Source organism: Leptopilina boulardi, unplaced genomic scaffold (genome assembly GCF_019393585.1).
Source record: "Leptopilina boulardi isolate dan_hultmark-lab unplaced genomic scaffold, ZJU_Lbou_2.1 LbouV2_103, whole genome shotgun sequence".
In the NCBI taxonomy this organism is placed as follows: domain Eukaryota; kingdom Metazoa; phylum Arthropoda; class Insecta; order Hymenoptera; family Figitidae; genus Leptopilina; species Leptopilina boulardi.
In genome coordinates this window covers 216,125-241,762 of record NW_026137645.1, presented here as the reverse complement: position 1 = coordinate 241,762, position 25,638 = coordinate 216,125, and the positions used below count along the sequence as shown (strand labels likewise).

General features: G+C 26.6%; 1 protein-coding gene across 3 annotated transcripts in view; it reads right to left on the bottom strand.

Moving 5' to 3' along the window:
- The window catches only part of LOC127276638 (gamma-aminobutyric acid type B receptor subunit 2), a 225,943-nt gene that overhangs the window by 177,863 nt on the left and 22,442 nt on the right, over nucleotides 1-25,638 (bottom strand). For 2 of the 3 annotated variants that reach the window (XM_051297219.1, XM_051297227.1), the window contains exons 2-3: nucleotides 19,091-19,989; nucleotides 15,070-15,687 (exon numbers count right to left, since the gene is read on the bottom strand). In XM_051297219.1, the coding sequence (XP_051153176.1) occupies nucleotides 15,070-15,687; nucleotides 19,091-19,771 (1,299 nt within the window). In that variant the 5' untranslated portion in view covers nucleotides 19,772-19,989. Of the gene's footprint in view, nucleotides 1-7,224; nucleotides 7,579-15,069; nucleotides 15,688-19,090; nucleotides 19,990-25,638 lie in introns of those variants that run through there. The other variant, XM_051297236.1, reaches the window with a different exon arrangement.

Here is a 25,638-nt window from a genome sequence, read left to right as displayed (position 1 = left end):
AAATAAATTTAATTTGTATTTTTAAAATTCAACTCCCATCAACTTCAAGTATTAAGAAAATGTCGAATCGAGTTAATTTGACAGCAGTGAATTATAATTATAAAAGAATAATTATTATAGTGCCATCGATATGAAATTTAATAAGGTAAATATGTAATTGGAAATATAAAGTTAATTTACAAATTATTTTGGTTTTTAAATTTTCTATAATGTACTATTCATCGGAAAATGAAAATTACGAGCATCGACAAATTGGTACACCATCGGTAACTGGTACACTTACCCTATATAGTTTTTATTTTTAAAAATATACACTACCGTCAGAAATTGTGCGACCTCTACTTTTTCGACGACTATAAAGTGATTTAAATCTACAAAAATATTAAAACTAAATTTTCCTTTTTATTTTATATCTAATTTTTCAATTAGATATCTAAGAAAATTTTCAATGTTTTTACTATTTTTTTTTATTTCTCTGGCAAAAATTAATATTTTTAAACGTTCTTTGGCTTATTGGAATCATATTTTGTTATACAATTCAAATTATTTAAAACAAAAATTTATGTCCACATTCTTTTCTAGCTTATGCAACCCGTAAAAGTTGGTTAAAAAAAAGTCAGAAAATTAATGTGCAATTTCACAACAAAATGTAATATTTAAAAATCAAGTAAATAGATAATATTAAAGTATATCTCCGGCTCCAGTGGTGTTCAGTTCATTGCGACTAGTTATACTAATCAACCGCTCACTTCACTGTCGTGTTTTCTCTCTCTTTCTCAAGCGAGTAATATACTTAACTCTCTTGAAAAATCAATAAATAACCTAACTTTTCTACTATAAAACGTTATAATTCAAAAATTAGCATGGATACCCCTATTAAAACTTTTTTTATCTTATTCTATTAATTCCATTCTACAATATACTCGTTTTTTAAAAAAAATCTATCGATAACTTTTTAAATAATTCAATAAAATGTATGAGTTTTGCATGTTCAGATTAGGAATCCTATGTTAACTGGTGCAATTTTGAACCCAGATTTCTCAGTTTTTAGCATGGCAAGGGGTACTGTGTTTTTTACCACTTATAAAGTACATAAAAATATTTTCCCAGAGTTTAAAAAAATTTTAGCGAAAAACGATTTGCCGGAGAAATACCTTAAACTTCTCTGATTTATATAAGTAAATTTAAGAATGAATATTTTGCAATTTATATTCTTCAAAGCAGAAACTATTATCTATATTGTTGGATGGAATAACACAATTTTGTACATAATTACACCGTCTTGTAAAAATGTTAAAAATAAATAAGAGATTATAATTTTAGAGATCATTTAGCTATTGCACTACTCATTTGAATACATCAGCTTCATTCTAGTGTTAAATAATTTATTTATTACTATAGCTTTTAATAATTAGACGTGTTCAAAATTAAAGCTATCTACTGTAGGGTGGTTAATAATCTACATTAAAGCAAAACGACTGCAAAAACAAAAATTTGCTGATGCTGTTGTTTTATGCCGCCAATTAGTTGCAGAAAAATTTTTTTTTGCTTCTGAATATTTTTTACCACAAATAATTAGCGACAAAAAAACGTCAAATTTTGAGCAATATACAAGGAGAGAAAAATCAAGGGTTTTTAGTATGGGAACCCTCTATGTTAATTATGTATGGAAGTTCCTGCTTAAGAGGCGTGGTCTTATAATACAGTTGCATAAAACTATATCGAAAAAACATAACTTCGTATAAGTATGTATCAGTATGCTGATGTCCCATACGTTTAAAGGTAGAACTTTCATGCTACAAACGCTTATTTTTTCTCTCCGTATACGACGTTTCGTTTTTAAAGTTGTTTCACTAAATTTATATTAATAGATTATTATCCTATCTCGATTCGTACTTTTTTGAAAAATATTTTTTTTACATTTTATATAATAGTTATTATTACTATATTTACAATTAAATTTATGAATTATTATTATTATATTCGATAACAATATTAAATTCTGTTCATTGTGTATATTATTTAATATTTAGTTGTTCTATCGATTATATATATATGAGGCATTCTTCGTCAACGGGACCCCCTGCTCTCCAAAAATGGTTTATGTTTAAATTATCGGGCATAGGCTTAAAATTTAGCTAAAAAGGAATACTTTTAAATGCCGAATGGCACTTTTTGAAATTTCAAAATGGCGGCTGAAATATGGCGGGCGAATTTTCAAAAATTAATTTAATTCGCTTGAAACTTGTTACTGGGGGGTTTTTGGGGTCGCTGATTACGAATCTGAAGTCAAAATTTCAAAATTCAATATGGCGTATCCAATATGGCTGCCAATTTTTTAAAAAGTGCCTGGAGATACTTGAAACTTGTTACTCGGGGGTTTTTGGGGTCGCTGATTACGAATCTGAAGTAAATGAATGCAAAAGGATTTTAGCAAAAATAATACTAAGATACGCCAATAATCAACGAATGCAACAGTATGAAATTGTATTGAATTTTATGAAAGCGACATTAATAGCAGAATAATGTCTTGTTTAAATACCAGTTAAAGTTGATGCAAATTGATTAAAATACTCAATTTCTTTTAAAGATTTTGTTGAAGAAATTTGTCATAAGCTTGCATATGCTTGTATATGAAAAATCGGAAAAGTAATATTTGTGACATTCAATTCTATATAAAAAGTATTCGCAAGAAACTTTATGAAAATTACAGAAAATTTCTCGGGAATCCATTTTTTCGATACTAATCCGGGATTTTTTAGGGAATTTTCCGAGAATCAATATCTTGAGAATATTCAGGTATATTATTAAGTAGGAAAAATCGGTACATTTTTTTTCTAGAAAATTATAATTTAGGACAAGTTGCTGATCAAATACTCATAGTACTAAGATTTCTCATTAGAAAGATATGACAGTGACAGACCTGTGTAACACAGAAACCTTTTTTTTTTAAATTTTTCAAGTTTACGAAAATCTCATAAAATTTAAAAATATCGTCCGATATATTTTACACAGTTAGAATTATTAAAAATTACCTTATATTTATGTAATCAGCTAACCTAAAAACCAGTAACTAACATTTATCATGTAAATCAACTACTCTAAAACATTCTTAGTAACAATTTTCATTAAAAAATTACATTTAAATAAAATGGTCCGCCATACTGGATCCATAATATTAAATTTTTAAATTCTGACTTCAGATTCGTATTTAGCGACCCCAAAAATCTACGAGTAACATGTTTCAAGCAAATCCAATCACTTTTTAAAAAATTTGTTAGCCATATTGGATACGCCATAGTGAATTTTAAAATTCTGACTTCAGATTCGTAATCAGCGACCCTAAAAACCCCCGAGTAACAAGTTTCAAGTATCTCCAGGCCTTTTTTAAAAATTCGTCCGCCATATTGGATTCGCCATATTGAATTTTAAAATTCTGACATCAGATTCGTAATCAGCGACCCCAAAAACCCCCGAGTAACAAGTTTCAAGCGAATTAAATTAATTTTTAAAAATTCGCCCGCCATATTTCAGCCGCCATTTTGAAATTTCAAAAAGTGCCATTCGGCATTTAAAAGTACTCCTTTTTAGCTAAATTTTAAGCCTATGCCCGATAATTTAAACATAAACCATTTTTGAAGAGCAGGGGGGTCCCGTTGACGAAGAATGCCTTATATATATATTACTATTATATTGTATGTAACATTAATATTGTTACTAAAAACGGTGGAAAGAAAGTAGAATTTTCTAAAAAATTTATAAAAATATACATTTATAACAATTAATGAAATAAAAATTTTCATTTAAACTCGCAGTTTATAGACACGGCATTTTCAAGAACTGGACCGCAAAGATTGCTTAAATTACGGAAGTTCTCGCGTAATTATTCGCTCTTCACGAATCCACGCGCATACTTCAAGTAGACAGAAAAATAAAGTAAAAAGTGATTTTGCGCACAACGAGTGTAAATAGAAGATTTTAAATTTTACATATGTACGGAAAACAATTTCTACCGCCCCAAGGACTATATTTAATGAAAATATATGCGCGAAAAAACAATAAAAATAGTTAAGCTAGTGAAAAGCAAATAAAAAATAGAGAGCATTTTTTTTCAACTAAAGTGAAAATAAAATTTTTATGAAAATAAACTATGATAAAGTGAGATTTATATGCGTTTTAAAATATTCAATACATCTGTAGTTATTAACAAATATTAAACCCAATCAGGTAACAAATACGGGGATTATTTTGGTGGTGGCCTTTGTTTTACAAGATTGATGTATTATCTCGGTCGTTAGCTGTATTGAAGCCTCAATCTCTAACGGTGCACGTTTAGACGAATGTTTACTCCCTTAATTCAATGCTACGTAATCTACCAAGTAAAGGAAATGTTATCCCTCCAGAATACCTTTTGTTATACAAGGATACTTACAAAAAGATTTGTAAAAGAAACATTTTTCAACTGCTGTACCAATAATTATTATTGTTGTAACAAGATCCAACTCTTTGATAAGTCCAATATGTGAAATGTAAACAAATGAATAGAAATTAAGTGGAAAAATGAATAAAGTAACTTTTACTACTTTAAAAGTAAAATCTAAACTGTCCGCAGTTTCTGCGCATTTCTGGCAATTTATACTCCAGAAATAGTAAAATGTACTCATGAAATAGTAAAAATTATTCCGGAAATAGTAAATTTTACTATTGAAAAAATTGACAGAAATTCGCAGAAACTGCGGACAGTTCAGAGGTTTTACTTTTAAAGTAGTAAAAGTTACTTTTATTCGTTTTTTCATTTTTCTCCGTGTAACTATACACTAAAAAAAAAATTTATTTGGATCAAATAAAAAGTATTTGATCCAAATACATCATTTACTTGTCTATTATCCAATAAATATGTATTTGAACTAAACACACATTTACTTAACCTAAGTATTTTATTTTATCGTATCAAATAAATAGTTATTTAAATCAAATACAAAGTATTCAAATCAAATAAATGTAATATTCAAAGCTAATAAATAATTATTTGAATCAATTATGAATATTATGCCATTCAAATAAATATTTATTAGACATAAGTATTTTATTTTATCGTATCAAATAAATAGTTATTTGAATCAAATACAAAATATTCAAATCAAATAAATGGAATATTCAAAACTAATAAATAAGTATTTGAAACAATTATGAAAATTATTTCATTCAATACTGCATTTTTTTGATTAAAATGAATATTTATTTGCATTAATAAAATATTTTTCTGAAACAACTAAAAATTTTCTTTATTCAAATACATTCGATTATTTATCAGAAGTAATTGTTTTAATTGAAACTAAAACCTCTTTAATTGCGGCAATTATTATTTTATTTGATCCAAATACATAATTTATTTGCATAAAATGTAAGAATTTTTTGATTCAAATAAATCAAAATTTGAATTGAATAAATAACATATTTATTTACTAATTCTTCCATTATTTCTAAATTAAATTCTTACTCAAATAAATAAATTAAAAAATATGTAATTTCTACATACTATGATCGCATATTTTCATTTTTCAACTAATTCATACATAGAATTAATTATTAAACGCAAACCGGAGAAATAAATAAATCTAACGCATGGGAGGAATCGAACTTACGACCTACGGATTATGAGTCTAATTTTTTTTTTTTTTTTCGTTTATTTGGAACAAACAAAATTATATGCTTTATTATATATATAATTATATGCTTTATGATTATTATCATGAATCATCCCAGATGAATTTTCCAAAAAAGTGTAAATCTATTTTTATTAAAAACGCCTTTTTCGTTGTTCTGAATCATTGTAAACTTTTTTTTTTTGTTGATGAAAAAATATTTGACTTTTGGAGTTAGAATATTAAATAACATATATAAATAAATGAATAGTATCAAATAACTAATTATTCTCATTACACATAAATATTTAATTGATCAAAATATTTTATTTTCCTTTAATAAAATAGTGTATTAACATTGAATAACGCATTATTTATATAAAATAATTTAGTTAATTAGAATCAATAAAATAAATTTATAGTATCAAATACTTTTTATTTGTTTCAATAAAACAAAATATTTGAGTGAAATAAATAAATTAATTGTTTCAAGTAAATCATTATTATCGTTTCAAATAAATACATATTTAATTGATTGAAATATTTTTTTATTTGTCTTGATAAAATAGTGTATTAGAATTAAATAACGAATTATTTGTATTAAAATAATTCAGTTTATTTGAATCAATTACATAAATTTATTGTGTCAAATACTTTTTATTTGTATTAAATAAATTCACTTATTCAATTCAATTAATTATTTAATTGAACCAAATACGATTTATTTGGTTCAAATAAATGCGATTCAAATAATTCAAGTTATTTGAATCAAATACATATTTTTTTGATTCAAATAAAAAGTATTTGAACCAATTAAATATTTTTCAAATAATTTGAAGTATTTGAATCAAATAAATTTTTTTTTCAGTGTATAAAATGAAAATTATACTCAAACGGTACAAATTTTGAAAATTGCTACTTCAGTGTACTTTTCATTTTATGATAATTATACTTATTTGTTCGTATTATTAGCTAAATAAAGTGTCATTCTTTAGTTTTATATATCAATTTTCCATTTCCACATAGAGAAAGAAAAATTTTTATTTTGTATTAAAAAAAAGACGGCCACAAATTAGTCAATAATTGTTTACATTTTACAACTTTGACATAAAATGTTTTGTTTATCTTGTTTACTTTCGTATACAAGTTACTTTTATTTTTACTTTTGACTAAACTTTTTTTTTTCTTAAATTACTGCAAAAATATGTATATGCGATGTCAAGTGAAATTAGTTGACCTCATCATCATTCAAATTTGAATTCTCTAGAATGAATCGCATGTAAAGCTTTAAATTATTCTCTTCTGAAGTGACTTTCTAAAGCTCCAAGTGACTCTCCCAGGGAAACCCACCTTCTTACAAAGTTCAATGCGTCATTAAGCGCAAAGATTCTCAAACTGACATTTAAGTCAAATATTAATGTAATCATTTTGATTTCATAATTATTTAAAAAAAAAAAATTACAAATGTCAATTGAATTAGTTTACTAAAATTTTTGTTAAAAAAATGAATATATTTTTGAAAAATTTTTTTGTAGAAAAACAATTGCACGTGTTATTTATAAAAAAATATATCTCTAACCTTAGACTGCAATCGATGTATAATATATTTCTGATGATGACATCTGTTAGAAACACGCGATTAAAAAAAATCGAAAACTCCAATTGAAATAAAAAAAAAACTAAATACTTTTCCTAGGGATTTAAACGATTGCGCGATTTTAAGAATTTCGAACACTCCCGGAACAAAAAATTTACTAAAATGACAAAAAAAAAAAGTTAAACACTTAAATAATATTATGTTCACGAATTAAAAAATTTGACCACTCCCAAAGATATTCACTTAAAATGTGAAAATATATAAAAGACGATGAAGAACTAACATAATTTAACATGTTACAAACTGTAAACTCACATTGACCATGTGTCTAAACAGGTCAAGACACGAACTACAACTGATACAATAATTATATCTTCGGGATTTTCAATGTTATTACCTTCTGTTTACAAAGTTATCCTTTGCATTTTAATGTAAACATACAGCTCGGAATGCAAATGTAAACATAATTTCCAATTACTTTGACACATTTGAAAAACTTCAAAATAATAATTAAATTTAAAAATTATAAAATTTTGAAATATTCTAAATATTAATTTTTTTTTTATATTTTAATTTTGATATTTGCAATACTTCGAAATAATATTTTTACTAAAATTATAATTTCGTAATATTTTTAATTTGTGGAATTGATTTGAGAATTATATTTATATCTGCGTTTCGAGTTATGTATGTTTACATTTAAGTACAAAGAAGGTCACAACAAAATGTGAATTTGAAATTCCAAAGAAAATTTAATGTTTCATTTCATAATTTGATATATTTGACATTGGAAATTCTCAAAATTGCGATAGCTTAAATCTTTATAAAAATTGTTTTTAATCTTAAGGAGGCATATTCCTGACAAAACTATTCTGTTGTATAGGTTTGTTCGGATATATTTGCAATTTCGGTCAAATGAAAATTTGGCTTTATCAACATTTCTACCAAATAACAATTCGTACAAATAAAAATTTCTGTGGAATAAGAATTCTGGTATTTAAAAATTCGACTTAGTTAAAATTCGGTCTAATGACAATTCTGTTGAATGAAAATTTGGTTAAATTAAAACTCTTTTAAATGAAAATTCAATTACAATAAAAGTTCTATTAAATAAAAATTATTTTAAATGTAAATTCAGTTGTGTCAAAATTTTGTCAAGTAAATATTCTGCTGAATGAAAATAAGATTAAAGAATAATTATGTTAAATAAATATTCTTAATTATGGAAATTTTTTAGAATATAAATTCTGTTAAATAGAAATTATATTAAATGAAAATTCGGCCAACTAGAAAATTTGTTTTACAAAAATTTAATTTCTAACATTAAAATTTTAATTTAATATTCTAATTCATCGATACAAAATAACTTTTAGACACATCAAATATTCTCGAAAAATTTCCCTTATTTCTTTTTAATTTTGATCCAACTTTTTGAATTTTGATATTATACATTCGGATTCAGCAACCCAAAAAATCGGAGAGTACCAAATTTCAAGAAAATTGAAAATGTTTGAATTCAATTTTCGTTTCTTGTGGTAAAATATATATATATATAAAGCCATCTTACGCACAATGAACGGGATAAATTTAAAAAATTGAAAAATTTTGCTCCTATAAAATGTATGCAACACATATTTGTATTGAGAACTTTCGTATGTATACAATCACTTCAACTTACATCATCATATCTCTCAAAAAGAACTATTTAATATTTTTAAATAGGGTCAGCCGGGGTAAATTCGAACGCTTTTAGTAAGTTTCAACAATAACATAAGTTTTTTCTTTTAAAAGACAATACTTCCGGTATTCTGGTGCATGAAGTCTTTCATAGACAATTTTTATGGGGTAGAAAATTTTTTTGATAAATTACAATCGCAGGAAACTTAGCGTTCGTATTTACCTCGATACTTTGTAACTTTCCTAAAATACCGGGGTAAATACGAACGCCACTGTATTTCAGAAAAATCTTAGGGAAAATAAATTTAAAGTATTGCAATTGTTAAACTTATATAAAAACTCAAAAAAATACGATAATAAACCTATTATGTAATAATGCATCATATATAAATACAAAAATCAAACAGGATAAAAATTAAAATGCATTACACAATTAAAACTTTCAATAAGTTTATCAAATCATAACGGATTTTTGCAAAACTTGCTACAGAAAGTATTTTGGAGTGATTGAATGTAAATACAAAAATAAAAGTCAAATTTTTTAAATTCAAAATGGCGGACTTTCCTAAAACTTATTTTTAAAAATGATCAAAAATTCGTAATCAGCGACCCTGAAACCCCCCGAGTAACAATTTTCGAGCGAATCCAATGAATTTTTTAATTCTCGTCCGCCATTTTGAATTTTGAAAAACTGACTTCAAATTGGTAATCAGCGACCCCAAAAACCCTAGAACACCAAAATTTATTAAGATCCTGAAAAACTTTTTTCAACGAACCATTTGGCAAAAAAAGTGGAACACTCCTTCGAGAGAACAGAAATTAAGTTTCTGCTTATTAATTACTAACGAGGATACATATAGAAAGAAAAACTTTTTTCTATGTACTGTTATAATGTTAAAGTAATAGTGTAATGAAATAAAAACAATTTTGTGTGGCTCTGATGTAAAAAAAAATTATTGAAAATACCGTTCGGATTTACCCCGGTTTTCCAATTTTCCTGGGTAAATACAAACGGTCTGATATTATTAATAAAATTTTACAGAAGGCAAAAATGAAAAATAGTTTCTGTTTTAGTATTCATAACAAACAATTATAAATAATAAAATGAATTTTTAGCTTCTTTTTCTTCAAATACGAGACAAAATACTGAAAGAGTGTCATCTTTGATTTTCAATCTTTTTTGCAATACTCGTTATCTTTGTTTATGCTGTTGCTAATTAACAAACGAAAAATGGGATAATACTTAGAATTTCTTAAAGAGGATCTGAGGTAAAAATTCTCATGTCTAACTTATTTTTTAAAATTTTAATTAAGCTGAAATAATTAACGTTTGTATTTACCCCGGCTGACCCTAATAATTAATAATTAATGATTTAAAAAATATGGGAAAAATTAAAAAAGAAATGATTAATTCAGATTAAAAATTAATTGAATGTTTTCATGAAACTAATTATATTATGTTCGATCAAACAAATAAAGCAAGTTAATTAGCGCCCCTATAAGTCACAGGTCATGCCTGAAAAGGTCTTCAAATTTTCCCACCCACAATGTGCTTTCGACATCAGTTTCTAACTAAAACCAGGTTGAGGTTTTGTTACGAGAACAGGCCAAGTCCGTATAGCAATAAGGGTTAGAGAAGAAAAGTCATGTTTCACACGTGTCGAAAACTTTAAAGAGAAAAATTATCCTAAATATGATTTAATATTTAAGATAATATTCCCTCGACAATATTATTTATTTTTTTTATTATTTGTTGTTAGAAATATATAATTATTTTTTAGTCGAAATTTTATTTTTCGAATTAGCATTTGCCAGAATTTCTTTCCATACGAATTTTTACTTAAAAATAACTTTTTAGCTGACAAATTTTTGTTTAGCAGAATTTTTATATTTTACTGTTATTTTCTTTACATGAATTTTAATTTAAAAGAATTTAAAAAGATAATTTTAATTTAACACAATTCTTATTAAATCGAATTTTATGTCATTCGAATTTTTAAATGACACAAATTCCAATTCATCGAATTTTAATTTGTCAAAATTTTTGTTTGTACAAATTTTGAAGATGACAAATTTTTTATTTGTCCAAAATTACGAATATAAAAAAAAACAATCGACAGAAAGATTTCGTCTCGATTTTTAAAATTGATCAATTATAAATTATCAAGAAAATCGCGATTGATCAATTTTTAAAATTGCGCCGAAATTTTTCTCTCCATTGCTTTTTTCGGCTATTTGTAATTTCGGACAAATAAAAATTCGTACAAATTAAAATTCGGTGATTTGGAATTTCTGTCACTTAAAAATTAGAATTACATGAAATTCAATTGAATGAGAATTCTGTTAAATTAAAATTAGCTTAAATTTAAATTCTTTTAAATAAAAAGTCATGTGAAGAAAATGACAGTAGAATAAAAATTCTGTCAAACAAAAATTTGGTAGAAAAAAATTTTGTTTTATAAAAATTCGTATAAAAAGAAATTCTATCAAATTTTAATTCGAAAATACGTGTAAAAAATAATTGTTTTTAATAAAATACTTTAAAGTAAAAATTTTAATAAATGATTTTTATGGAAAATTCATGAGCCCTAGCGGTATCACTAAATTTCCCTTATATTATATTACTATTTCGAAAAATAATAAAAACTTCCATTCACTGCAAACGACTTTACGGATTTTAAACAATTTTTTTAGCTTTATTTCAAAATAAAAAAAAACAGCGTATATTCTCAAAAATCAATTTTTGAAACTAGATAGATACTCTTGATTAGGCGTATTTTTTAAGAAGAAGTTATTGATTAATAATAAAAAAAACTAATATTAAGTTTCCAATTTCTCTGTTTATATAAAGGATTGGCACATTTCCTGTGCTACTCGATTTTCTAGGATCCATCTATTTTTCGAGGGTGAGGTTTGATGATAGACATCGTGTCAATTTCTGATTGATGGGATTATCGCCTCTTTGACGTATATCCGTGTGTCTTTTTCCTTTTAATATTCTTAGAAAATTCTTATCGTCAAGTACCACAATTTTTTAATTACTATCGCGCTTTATTCATCTTTTATTTATAAATTTCTTTCGCTAAATTATTTTTATTTTAATACAGGCCTCGAATCAATTTTAAGACCAGGTGCAACTCGTCAAATGTAAACAAACATGAAAATGTACGTAATTATTGACAAATTTGCGACAGCCTTTTTTTTAATAGAAAATAAAAATTGTACTTTTTCTATGTGAAAATGGAAAATTCATATATAAAACTACAGCCTGACACCGTATTTGACTAATAACATGAATAATATTAATGAATAATATAATTATAATCTACCTAATTGTAAGATAAATTTTCAAAATTTTATTTAAGTAAGACTTTCTGAAAAAAATTCTTAAAGTTTTATTTTTATAATTTCTTGAAGTCTGATTTAATGAATTTATTCAAATTAAAAATTTTGTCAACATTTTTAGTTTTGATGGTCAAAAAAATTTCAGGCAATACTTACTTAATAAGTTTTACAGATTTTTAAATAAAAATTTTTTTAAAATAATAATTTTTGAAGAGTTAAAGTTGAAATTTTTAGAAATAATATTGAATTTCAAAAGATTTTGTTAATTTTCAGACAATAATTAAATTTTACAGAATTAAAAATAATTTATCAAATAATTTTAGATAACGTTCTTTAAAAGTAATTGAATTTTCAAAGATTTACAATTTTGATTTTTGAAATTAATTGAACTTCAAGTGATTTTTAATTTAAAATTTTCGATGATTTCTGTTACTAAAAAATTTATTATAAATTGCAGAGAAAAAAACACTAATTTGAAGAATATTATAAAAATCATTAGAAATAATTTGAATTTCAGAACAGTTATAATTAAAATTATTAAATTTCAAAAAATTTTAGAAGCTTTTAAATTGAAATTTTTGAAAATAATTGAATTTTAAAAGATTGTGTTAAATTTCAGACAATAACCCAGATAGCACGGAAACTTACAGCAAGCTTGCGGCAAGTTAACCGTGTAAGCTTGTCTGAGCCAGCGAAATGTCCCACCCAGGGCAAGCTTGCCGTGAAAGCTTGCTGTAAGCTTTCCAGGAAAGGTTGCTGCAAGCATACTAAGAATGATTGCGGCAAGGTTGCCGTGAAAGATCGCTGTAAGCTTGCTACGTAAAGTTGCAGGAGAATTTCAACAAGCTTCTGGAAAGGTTGCTGCAAGCTTGCTGCAATTTTTAAAAAATACATTTTAAATTAAAAAAAAATTTATTTGATTTTTTTAAATTTGAAAATCCTTATTATTAATTATGTCCTGTTTATTTTCATTTGGAAACTTAACGAGAAAATTTTCGAAACAAATTTGAGGGGACTGGGAATTGAACCCGGGTTCGACAGACACTAACCAAAGACCCTAACCGAGAAATTTCTAGTGATTTCTGTTGATGAAGAATTTATTAGAAATCATCAAATCACATAAAAAAAATTGAATTTCAAAAGTTTTTAATTGAAAAATGCTTTCAGATAATTGAATTTTCGAAGAATATTATAAAAGTCATTAAAAATAATTGAAATTTTTGCAAATAATTAAATTTCAAGTAATTTTGAATTAAAAATTTTTGCTAATTTTATTTGCTAATATTTTTAAAATTGTAATCGCAATTATTAAATTTCAGTAAAAATTTTAATTGAAAAATAGTTTAAGATCATTGAAGTTGTTAAGAATTTCATTAAAATTATTAAAAATAACCTTCATAAAGTAGGCGTCGAAGCTTATAGCGTCAAAAATTATTTTCCACGGGACCAAAAATATCAAGTAATTTTTAAAAAAAATTTTTGGGTCCCCATAATACTTTGAGAAGTATTTTTCAAGGTATTATTTGGATTGAAAAATTAAAAAAAATAATTTAAAATTTTTGGTCCTGTGCGTAAAACAATTTTCGGCGCTGAACGTCGAAGCCAACTTCATGGAGGTTAAAAATAATTAATTTAATGATGAATTTTGGTTAAAAATTTGTTAAATAATTGAAATAAAGAAGATCTGAAGAAAATTTGCAATTGTATATTAAACAAACGTATTTTTTCTAACACACGCACCGAAAGTACACCATTTCTTACCTGTAAAGGGGGAGAAAAGTATGTCTTTCCCGGCGAGCAAGAGGGAAAGTTACTTTCCCTCCCGCTGACGTCACTGACAGGGAGGAAAAGTACTTTCCCTCCCTGTGACGTCACTAGCAGGGAGGGAATGTAACTTTCCCTCCCTGTGACGTCACTAGCAGGGAGGGAATGTAACTTTCCCTCCCCGTAACGTCAATTTTTAGTTCTGTTGTTTATAGAACATTAAGAAGAACAAGAACAGTATATTATTGAATTTACTGTCAAACTATCGATTCGAAATATCGAGTTTAAGTTTAATGTTGATATTTCGATATATCGAATCAAATTTAAAATCGATAATCACGTAAACAATAGTGTACACTTTCTCCGCTTGGCGTCTCTGTACATTTGTTGTCATTCTGTCAATTCTGTTGATCAGTAATAACATAATTTAATCTCAATGTAGTCGACTTACTATAAAAGTTATATTTTTCGCTAAAATTTAATAATAAAATACCGTTTTTAGAAAAATTAACATTCTTTATTTTTAATCTATGTACTTTCGGTATGTGTGTTAGAAAAAATAGTATGTGCAACTCGGGAGGAAAATCAACCATTTTCCTCCCTAGATGCACAATATACTATTGTTTAAAAATTTTCTTTAAAAAATGTAAAAAAAAAAGTCGCATTTTATTAAAATAAGTCGAAAAAAGTCGTATAATCCGAAGCCTGCTAATAATGACCATTTCTCAGCCTTACTTTGAATGGGGCTAAATAGGGAAATTTTTTATTGTATCGATGCAGAATTTAATCAACCTAACTCCGTAGAAGTTACAACCATTGAAAATTCAAAAATTCTGAAATTTAAAAAAATTTATATCTCGTAAATAGTATGATAGAAAAATATGAAAAAAAATCATGAAACCCTTTTTTTTTGATAGAATACTGAAAGATAAATAAATTTTAGCCAAATCAAAAGCGTCAAAGTCAACGATATGTTGGAAAGTTGGAATGGCATGGACCGTCCCAATATATATGTGAAATAAAAAGAAAATCCAAACTCACCTGTGTATCGTTATGATGAAGTCGTAAGTGAAATTTTGGCAGCAATTCCATTTGATTAATTTTATCAATTGCTAATTTAGCAGCTTGCAATTCACTAGGACCTTCGGGTCTTGGCTCATTTTTTTGTGTCAATTCAAAAAGACCCAAAATTGTGACATTGACTTTTTGATTTTGAAAATTTTTCGACCAATTTCCATTGAAATGATCATCTTTTTCAAAGTTCTTGTGATAGTTAGGTAACCAAGACATCTTTCTGGTTGTTATCGGAACACTTGCAATTGTCGATACTTGAGCATTCTTCGAGTTAACAATGTCCTCCGTGGCAAACGTCTCCAAGGTGTCGTTAAAGCTGAGGGTGAAGTTATCTTCACCATTGACCTCTTGATGCTTTTCTTCCTTATTCTCCCAGTGATCCACATTATTTTTTTCTCTACTATTGCCTTTTCTTCGATGGGGCACAACATCACGACTAGGGCTCATCGGTAAATCCGGCAGTGCCTCTGTAGCGTCTAATGTTGATATATTTGATGGTTGCCTTGTAATTTCCAACTTTGAAGGGCCAAAGTGCCTTCTGTCAAACTTTTCCACGCTCGCGCCAGAAGGAGGCTTCTGAGTTATCTGCAAATAAAACAAAGACAAATCCTATATACTCTCTCTCTCATAGGGATTAAAGGGGGAAAAAAAAAGTTTTTAGTTCAGCATTGTGCGGAAGTTGCAAATAGAAAACCATTTTTTTTTTGAAAAGTTTTTTTTGTGAATCACTATATTTTCCACTCAAAAGTTTTATAAAATAGAAAACTTTAAATCACCGTTGGAAATTATTAAAGAAAATTAATAAAAATAATTAATACTATTTGATATGTGCGAGAAGAAACTTAAAACAGTATTTCTTTCTTATTTCTTTTCTTAAATTACCAAATGAAGAACACTGAAAGAAATCAAGAAATGTTTGCTGGTGAAAGATAAATTGTAACTTGCTGGTATTTACTATCTAAGGCAAAGTTTTTTGTACTCTCTCTCTCTCTCTCTTTTGAAAAATTATATTTGCCAAAATGATTGAAAAAGAACTTTAATTCAAAACTTTCTCTATAATATTTAAGTATAATGTAATAAAGTTGTAAAATTTAAAACTTTGACAAGTTTCGATTGCCTTACAAAAAAAATACAAGTTTTCAAAGTTATACTGTTTTTAATGAAAATTTTTAAGTAAATTTTACCAAGAGATGTGAAATTTTGTATCGTTTTTATATATTTAACAAGAGAATACTTCCTTAAGGTCTAGAAGTTTAATCATTTCAATGCTAAGCCATTTCATAAAATGTAAAAAGTTAATTTTTTATAATTTCTCATGAAAAGCAGCTTGATTAAATTTTCCATGTTATAACCGATTATGTAATTTGTTTATCACTTTGTCTTCAACTTTGAATAAAACAAAAAAGAATAATTTAATTTCATTTATTTTTAATTTATATCTAATTTTTTTTAAATTAATTAATTTAATTATTTGTAATTTAATTTATTTTCATTTATTTTTTTATCTTTTTCATTTAATAAAAAAATTATGTATAGGTATACAGTGCCCTTCATTAGATTTTGGTGCAGCAGCTACCCTAAACAAAAAATTTTTATATTCAGTAGTTAACTTCACTCATATAAAAACTCATGGCAAATATTAAGTATGAAGTTAATTGAATATAGAAATTTTTCATTTGGGGCAGCTGTTGCACCAAAATGTTTTCAGTGTACCTACAGAATTTTAGGCGTTGCAAAAAGTTTTATATTTTTGTTTCTAATATAAAAATAAAACAATATATAATGACTTTTTTTAAAGCTTATACCTATTCTTTATTTTGAGAATATCTGAAAAGTGAATTAAAATTTTTTTTTGGCAATTGCTCTTATTATTAATAAACAAAATTTTCATTTTTTTTTGTAAATTTTAAACTAATATATTTGCTTAACAAATCATCACATTTTAATTGCATATATAGCATTTGATAATTTTATCACCTTTAAAACGCTTTTTTAAAAATTGTGATACGATAATTTTTAACAAAGATATGGTCAATTGTTTAAAAAAAACACTACCGCGCTTGTGCTACTATAACTCTCTCATTGGTAGAAAAAGGCGCTCTTATTTAAAATACAATAATATAAAAAACTGTTTAGAAAACAATTTTTTATAAAATTGTAAGTGTTAAATTTATTGTTTTTTATTAAAAATTAATTTTTATCAATTATTTTGAAATTAATTTTCAGTAGAGGAATAATTTTGCAACTGTTAAAATAGCTTTTTTTCTATAAAAATCAACTTTTAAATTTATTTATTTAAATTTAAATTTATTTTTTAAATTATTTAAACTAATTATCATCAGAAGTTTTTAAATTTATAAATAATAATAGTACCCACACAGCACTCAAAATTCCCTGAAACTTGACAGAGTCTCACACGGCAAGGTTAGGAAACTTTAGTGGCAAGGTTCATACAAGTTTGTGTCGATGTTTAAATGTCCACATGAAAAGAATATTTACATGAAACTTTGAGGAAATATTACACTATAAATATTCACGTGTAATGTTCAGTCAATGTTGTGTCAATATTCACCTATATACTTATTATATTAGTAAATGAAATTTTTATAACTAGGCGAAAATGTAATTTCAATATTGACACAACATTGACTGAACGTTGCACGTGAATATTTATGTGTAATATTTCCTCACAGTTTCATGTGGACATTTAAACATCGACACAAACTTGTATGAACCTTGCCACTGAAGTTTCCTAACCTCGCCATGTGAGGTTCTGTCAAGTTTCAGGTAATTTTGGGTGCTGTGTGGGTAATAATATTAATAAAACATAAACTTGCGTTGTTAAGACTTTTAAAATGATTTGTTTTTTTTATTAAAGTATTTTAAATGAGAGTGCCTTTTTTTTTACTAGTATTATTAGGTTTAACGTTGTCAACTATACAGCAACGGTTGGTTTCCATTGTCCCCACTCGCCATTTGTCATAAATCTCTTTAACTCCCGAACCCTGCTACAGTGAAAATTTAGTAACTTTTAATTTTAACAATAAAGTCACTAAATTTTCACTACAGCAGGGTGCGGTAGTTGACGAGAATTATGACAAATGGCGATTGGGGACAATTGAAACCAACCCAATGTGCATGTATATTTGGCCATGACCTGGTGTGTGAATATAGCTTAAAGTTTGATATTTCTACGCAATTCAACGTTAAAAACGTATACCTGAAATGCTGTAATAAAAATTTATATATTAGTAAGTATCTATATATATTAACAAAAAAAGGTGGAAATGTGTAAAATAACTTATATTAAATAAAAAGAGGCCTTTTTTTAACTAATCAGAGAGTTATAGTAGCGCAAGCGCAGCTGTGGTTAGTAACGGTTGTTGGCATCTCTGCCTTACATTAATTACACCCAACTACATATATATATATATGTAGTTGGGTATATATATGGGTTTGGTTTCTATTGTTCCACTCGCCATTTGTCATAATTCTGGTCAACTACCGCACCCTAATCTAGTAAAAATTTAGTGACTTTATTATTAAAATTAAAAGTTACTAAATTTACACTAGAGCAGGGTGCGGTAGTTGACGAGAATTATGACAAATGGCGAGTGGGGACAATGGAAACCAACCTATACAATACGCCACGAAGTAATAAAATTATTATTATTATAGTGCGTCACAACTTTTCAAAATGCCGTCAAACCGGAAGGACAGAATATATGCGCAGTTGGGCGTATTTTCAAGAATTTTCAATCAAAATACCATTTTACATGCTTAGGACGAGAAAAATTGAACTTGAATTAATGTTAATGAAGACAAAGTGGATAACAAATTACACATGATCGACACCCCCTCATCCCGATAATTATGTTCTTTAATTGAAATATTCCGAGAACTTGTCAGCTTTGAAATCACGTCGAAAATCACCTCATTAGTAGAGAACAAGAGAGCAGTAACACACAGAGAGTACGTTTATATATACCTTAACGGGAAATTTCTGGAAGCTCTCAAAACCAATGAACGGTGATTCACTGTTGGCAGCTTCAGCATTCTCATCGCTGACATTAACGTCGGAAACTAAGTTGAGTATAGTGACTGGAAATCCTCTTGTTTCTTTCCTCTTGTTGCCCTCAACATTCGTCTCACAATAGTTGAAGCGACACCGATCATTGTTTGTCGAGTCTTTCGTCCGTTCCAATAATAAAAGTAACGACGATCTGTTATCTCTATTCTTCTCGATATTATCAATACTACTACTACTACTACTACTACTGTTCTCATAGTCGTCTTTATGTTGAGTAACTTCGTCCTCAAGAAAGTTCTCCTGATTGTCTAAACTTGCACCTTCTTCTCTTTCTTCTTCATCTCCTCCTCCTTCTTCTCTTCTTCTTCCTTCGTATCTTCCCATCTTTTCAGACTCGGGAAGTGAGATATTACTATAAATGTTATTTGTATCGTTCGAGGAGTGGAGTTTTTCGCTTGAAAGGACGTTTTGACTGGAGAAACATAGAAGAATGAAAACAAGGACAATGAGGATGTGCGGACGATGAAAGGGCAAGAAGAGGACCGCAAAGGGAAACGTCGAGCGAAAAAACTTATAAGCCCGCGACATAATCAGTCGCGTTTCAAGCGACACAAACCCGGCCCAACTAGCCGCCCTCATCTACCAAAAAACATTACAAAATGCGCCATTTTCGTTTTCAACGTTCTTGAAATATTTCGTTGTCTCTCCTTCATTTTATTCTTTTCACTTCTTTTTCTCATCTTTTTTTTTTCCCTCACTACTTTATGTTTTCTTTTGTTCACAATCTTTATCTTCTGTATATAAAAATCCTTTTCTTTTGCTTCTTCCGCACTATTTTTTTTATTTTCTCTTTCTTCCTGTTGATTAACAGAATGTATTTTTATTTACATTATTTTTTTTATATTCACCATTTTTTAAAAGTAATAAACACTTGAAATTGATTTATTTAATAGATTTATAATTATTTATTTAATTTACATGTTTTTAAAATTAAAATTTATTTAAATTTAAAAAAAATAAATTTTTTTAAATATGTAGTTTTTGCAATACTTTAAATTTAATTAGTTTCAAGTAAATGTAGACAAAAAAATTATTTTTATGTGTATATGATTTTTGTGTTCCGGAGCCCCTAAAAAAAATTTTTTTTAATCTCACTTTTTAAAATTTTTTAAACAAAAAAAAGTGGAATTAAAAAATAATTATAGAGAGTCCGGAACATAAAAATCATCCTGCATAATAAATGTAGGGTGTACTGTTATTAAATTAAATATTGTAATGGTTTTTTATTTATATTATAATGTAGTGAAAAAAATATTTAATTGGACTAATTGGTTATACTTGACTATTATTAAATAATTATTTATTTGTATCAAATAATTATTATTTGAGTCAATTAAATGGTAATTCTTTTCAAATATAGAAATTATTGGTTCAAATTCAGTTCATTTAATTCAAATAAACATTATTTGGTTCAAGTAAATATTTATTTGATAATAGTCAAGTATCCGATTATTTGATTCAAATAAATTTTATTTTTCAGTATGATAAAAGATTTACGTTCTGTTAAATTTGTATGTAATATATTTTTTTAAATTAATTACGAATTATTTTAATTAAAATCAAAACCAAAAATTAATTTACATTATTGTTTACTTTCTAATATAAAAGTTTTTTTATTTTTAGGTTATAAGTATCACAGAAAATTAAAAGGCATTAAACTAATCTGCAACGCTTATTATTTTAATCCAATTTTGCTTATTTTAATCCATTTTGGTATTAAAATAAGCAAAATTGGATTAAAATAATAAACGTTACAGCTTATTTTAATGCCTTTTAATTTTCTGTGATAAAATGTTTTTTAAATTTTTTTTTACAATTTTTTTACAAATCAGTTTGTACGTAACAAATACATAAAGGGTCAATTTTATTTCAACATATAAAACGAAATTCGTTTTAAAAATAACGTCCTGAATATGATTGAAAAATGTTCACAATTTTATGAAATATTAGCCAAAAAATCAAATATTTTGCTGATTTTAAAACATAACCTAAAATATTCAGTTTAACTTACTTCTCCTGTTTCGCGATGAAATGAATTTGCATCTTTGCCACACTCTGTCTTTATTAATCATTGAAATCATTTTCATTTATTTAATATGAACAGAAAGACACGAAACGATATTCTGTCAGTTAACAAAATTGTGTATTCAAGATTATCTGAAGTAGGGGGATCTCTTTATAGAAAATAATACGCGGCATACGGTTTCTATATTCCATGGTAATACTAACAAGGTTGTGCAATTAAACGCTACCATGGAACAGCAGTCAAATTATTTTGTAAACATAAGAGATCATCTGCAATAATTTTTACTACCCAACCTTGTCGAATGACCTATTTTATTTATGTCTCTTGTTTTCTTGTTCATATATCAAACCGCAAACAAAATAATGTTTTTTTTCACACGTTGGCTTTAAAGATAATAGTTTTTTATTTAATGATTTAAAAAGTGTTATAATTATTAAAAATGAATCAATGAAAACAATTAATGAATTAATTAACATTTATGAAGACGCAAAAATATGGAATAGGTGGAAATTTGTTTTATTGCAAAAAAGAAGAAGTATATATATAAATTTAACTGAATATTTTAGGTTATGTATTTAAGGGTACATTCCAGTTCAAAATGGGGAAAAAGAAGGCTTCTTTAGAATGTATTTCTAAAAAAACCATGACATTTATTCAGAAATTTTTGTTTACATGTTATAAATAACTTATTGAAGAATATGAAAAAAAAAAATTTTCACTTGTAGTCCAAGATGGCGGCGATGTACAACCAAAAGTGTTCATTTTTCATGGGGGGATCGATTCCGAGATTTCTACAACAGATAGAGACATAAAATAAAAAGCATTTTCTTCGTTAGATATTTTTTATGGATGGAACCTGAAAAAAGTGCAATTTTCGTCCTCTTCTTTTTTTTATGGTAAGTTTTTCTCGAAACTTGAAAAAAACACATGTTTTTATTCAGAATTTCTGTTATAGAAAAAAAGGGAAAAAGAAATTTTCCAGTTTTTGAGGTTTTATCCATAGAGAAATATCTAACGAAGAAAATGTTTTTTATTTTATGTCTTTATCTGTTGTAGAAATCTTGGAATCGATCTCCCCATGAAAAAATGAACATTTTTTGAAAATGTTCGCCATCTTGGACTACAAGTGAAAATTTTTTTTTTCATATGAGGAGCAAATTTTCAAAACCTGATAAATCCATATTTTCTTATTTCGAGAAATTGAATAACAAATGACTTTTCTCACATAACCACTGCAGTTACTTTTAAAATATAAAATTTGTAATAGTTTAATTCTATAACAATGTTTCTATATTCAAGACGTTCTGTTTTTAATTAAACTTTATCATAATTTAATGATTTACAGGTATTGGTAATTTTTTCTAATAAAAAACATAAAAATTATAACTCATCTTGGTTATGTCCAAAAGTTTTTGTATTGAAAATTCGTTGTTAACAATTTTTTTTTCTTAAATTTAACAGCGACAGGAAGATTTGTGAGGCCTTTAAAATATTAAATTTTATCAAAAAATAAAATTTCTGAAAAATAAAAAAAAATTGTAAAATTGTTTAAAATTACTTTTCTTCATTTTTCATAGTGAAATATGATTTAAAGTTCTAAAAAAAAATTTTTTAAAAAATTATTACCGCTAAACCAAACCAATTATGTTTGGTTTAAATTTTATCAATTATTCCATAAAAATTCATCTTCTTCTACAATTTTTATTATTTTTTATCGGTAATTTTTTTGTAGGCTTTTTTCATGATTCTGAACAATCAATCGTATGAATTTTTAAAAATTTTAATATTTTCAAAAAATATAATTGAGCCATTTTATTATTAATTGTTCAATTGCATTGTAACTTTCCAGAAAAATTCTTTGGACCTTAATGAACAACTTTTTCACTGGGAAGTTTGTTGCTGAAAATTTATCGAATTTCCCTGCTTTGGGAAAATTGCACTTCACGAATTTCGCAATGTCTCAATAAAAAATTTATAACTTTTTTATTTTTTATCAAAACAACTTTTTTCATTTTTAGTTACTCGTAGGAAAATAATAACACGTATTTTCGTTTTTGTTTCATTGAGAAATTCGTAAAATTGTCTGAGCTGTCGCGAGTTAAAGTAAAAAAAAAAAAAACAATGAAAATTTTCTTTTTTTAAAAAAACAGTTTTTCTCTTATATTTCGAAAACGGAAAAAGATGGAAAATTTCTTATTAAGAAAAAAAGATGCGCAATCGAATTCTGTATAAGAATATGTTCGAAAAATATTAAAATTCGAAAAATAAATTTTGAGTGTCCAGGGGACTTTGTTTTCCGGCCGAAAAAATTTACGTGCCCTTCTAGAATCCAGCGGCTCAATTTCTAAAATTGTAAAAAAAAAATGTTTATAATTCATAATAATTTTAGATCCCAACCCAATGGGAAACTGCCACGAGTAACCATTGGCGTATTAATTGGCCCAATGATGGGAGCCAATGAAAAAACCATTGGCACCCAATAATGGACCATTATTGGTAAAGTCATGGGCTGTCCACGCCGATGCCAATGATTGGCAACCATCATTGGCAAATTATTGGCAGCCAATAATTATCCAATATTAAAAATTTTAATAATAATTTAAAAAAAAATTTATATTTTTATTATTTTTTAATAGTTATTATTATTTTATTTTTAATAATTAAATTAAAATAAAAAAATGGTCATCAAAGTATTAGTGAAACCATTTCTTCCAAAAAAGAGTTTGTCTCAAATCCAAATAATAGGAGAGACATCGGGCAGAAAAAAATTTCGACAAGAAAAAAATTTTCAATCACTGCTTATGTACCAATCTAATGGCACCTCAACTGCGAGAAACAGTTATGATGTTCGCCCTCCCTGTGGCGTTGAGCGAACTAAAGTCTAGAGCTGAGCCATCAGCGCAGCGCGGGAACATTTAAAAAATTTGATTTTATTAGATATTTTATTTTATAATAATTAACGAATTATTAAGTATGACATTATGTTATTAATAATTATTAATGACATTAATTATTTATTAAGTTAATTATTTGTCATATTTAAAATAAAATAAAATATCTAATAAAATCAAATTTTTCAAATGTTCCCGCGCTGCGCTGATGGCTCAGCTCTGGACTTTAGTTCACTCAACGCCGCAAAGGGAGGGCGAACATCACTGTTTCTCGCAGTTGAGATGCCACTTGATTGGTATATAAGCAGTGATCTAAAATTTTTTTCTCGTCGAAATTTTTTTCTGCCCGATGTCTCTCCTATTATTTGGATTTGAGACAAACTCTTTTTTGGAAGAAATAGTTTCACTAATACTTTGATGACCATTTTTTTATTTTAATTTAATTATTAAAAATAAAATAATAATAACTATTAAAAAATAATAAAAATATAAATTTTTTTTTAAATTATTGATTTTTTAAATTATTATTAAAATTTTTAATATTGGATAATTATTGGCTGCCAATAATTTGCCAATGATGGTTGCCAATCATTGGCATCGGCGTGGACAGCCCATGACTTTACCAATAATGGTCCATTATTGGGTGCCATTATTGGAATTATATTGGCATCCCTGGCTCCCATTATTGGGCCATTAATACGCCAATGGTATTTTTCCCATTGGGAAATAATGACAAAAAAAAATATTTGACACTCCTTAACAGCATTAATTCCGATCAGTTGAAATTTCATCGGTTCCCTTCCCTTAATGATGTTAATAAAATAACCAATAAGTCTTTTTAAAATGAGAAGAAAATAGTATCAATTGAAAAACTCTTATTTCAAGTTGTATAAGATTTTACAGAAATTAAGAAGAGAAATTTTCCTTTCATCATTATAATTCTGTATTTCTTTTCAAATATTTTAAATTTACAGAAAAATATTTAATTCTTCAAAGAATTATTTACATTTCTATAATATAGAATATACTCTTCGAAAACTATATTATTTAATAATAACAACGCAGTGTTAACTCTTTAAGTTTATAATATTGTTATTTTACATTTAAGTAATCGACATTTTTATCAAAAATGAGTTTTTTATATCACTGGATTCGTTATGAAAAAAGGAATCTAGCTGTAGTAATCTTAGTTAACAATATTAATTAATTTTGGAGATAATTAACCATTAATTACCCTACTTTCGCGAAATCATTCTCACAGAGTCGGTACTTGCAGACAAAATAGTCGGTATTTGCTCTTACTGCTTGAAAATGATGATGTATTTACGTACTTTCCTTGAAGCACAGTCCGCATTGGCAAATACAACCAGGAAATGTGGTCTGATTTGATTCGACATCCTAATGCCGATGGGCAGTATCGCGAATACCGACTCTTGCCTCAAGGATTTCAGTCAGAGAAAGACCAACTTTCCTTGCAAAAAGTCGGCTCTTGCATTTCTACATAATAGTTATATATATAATAATTTAAG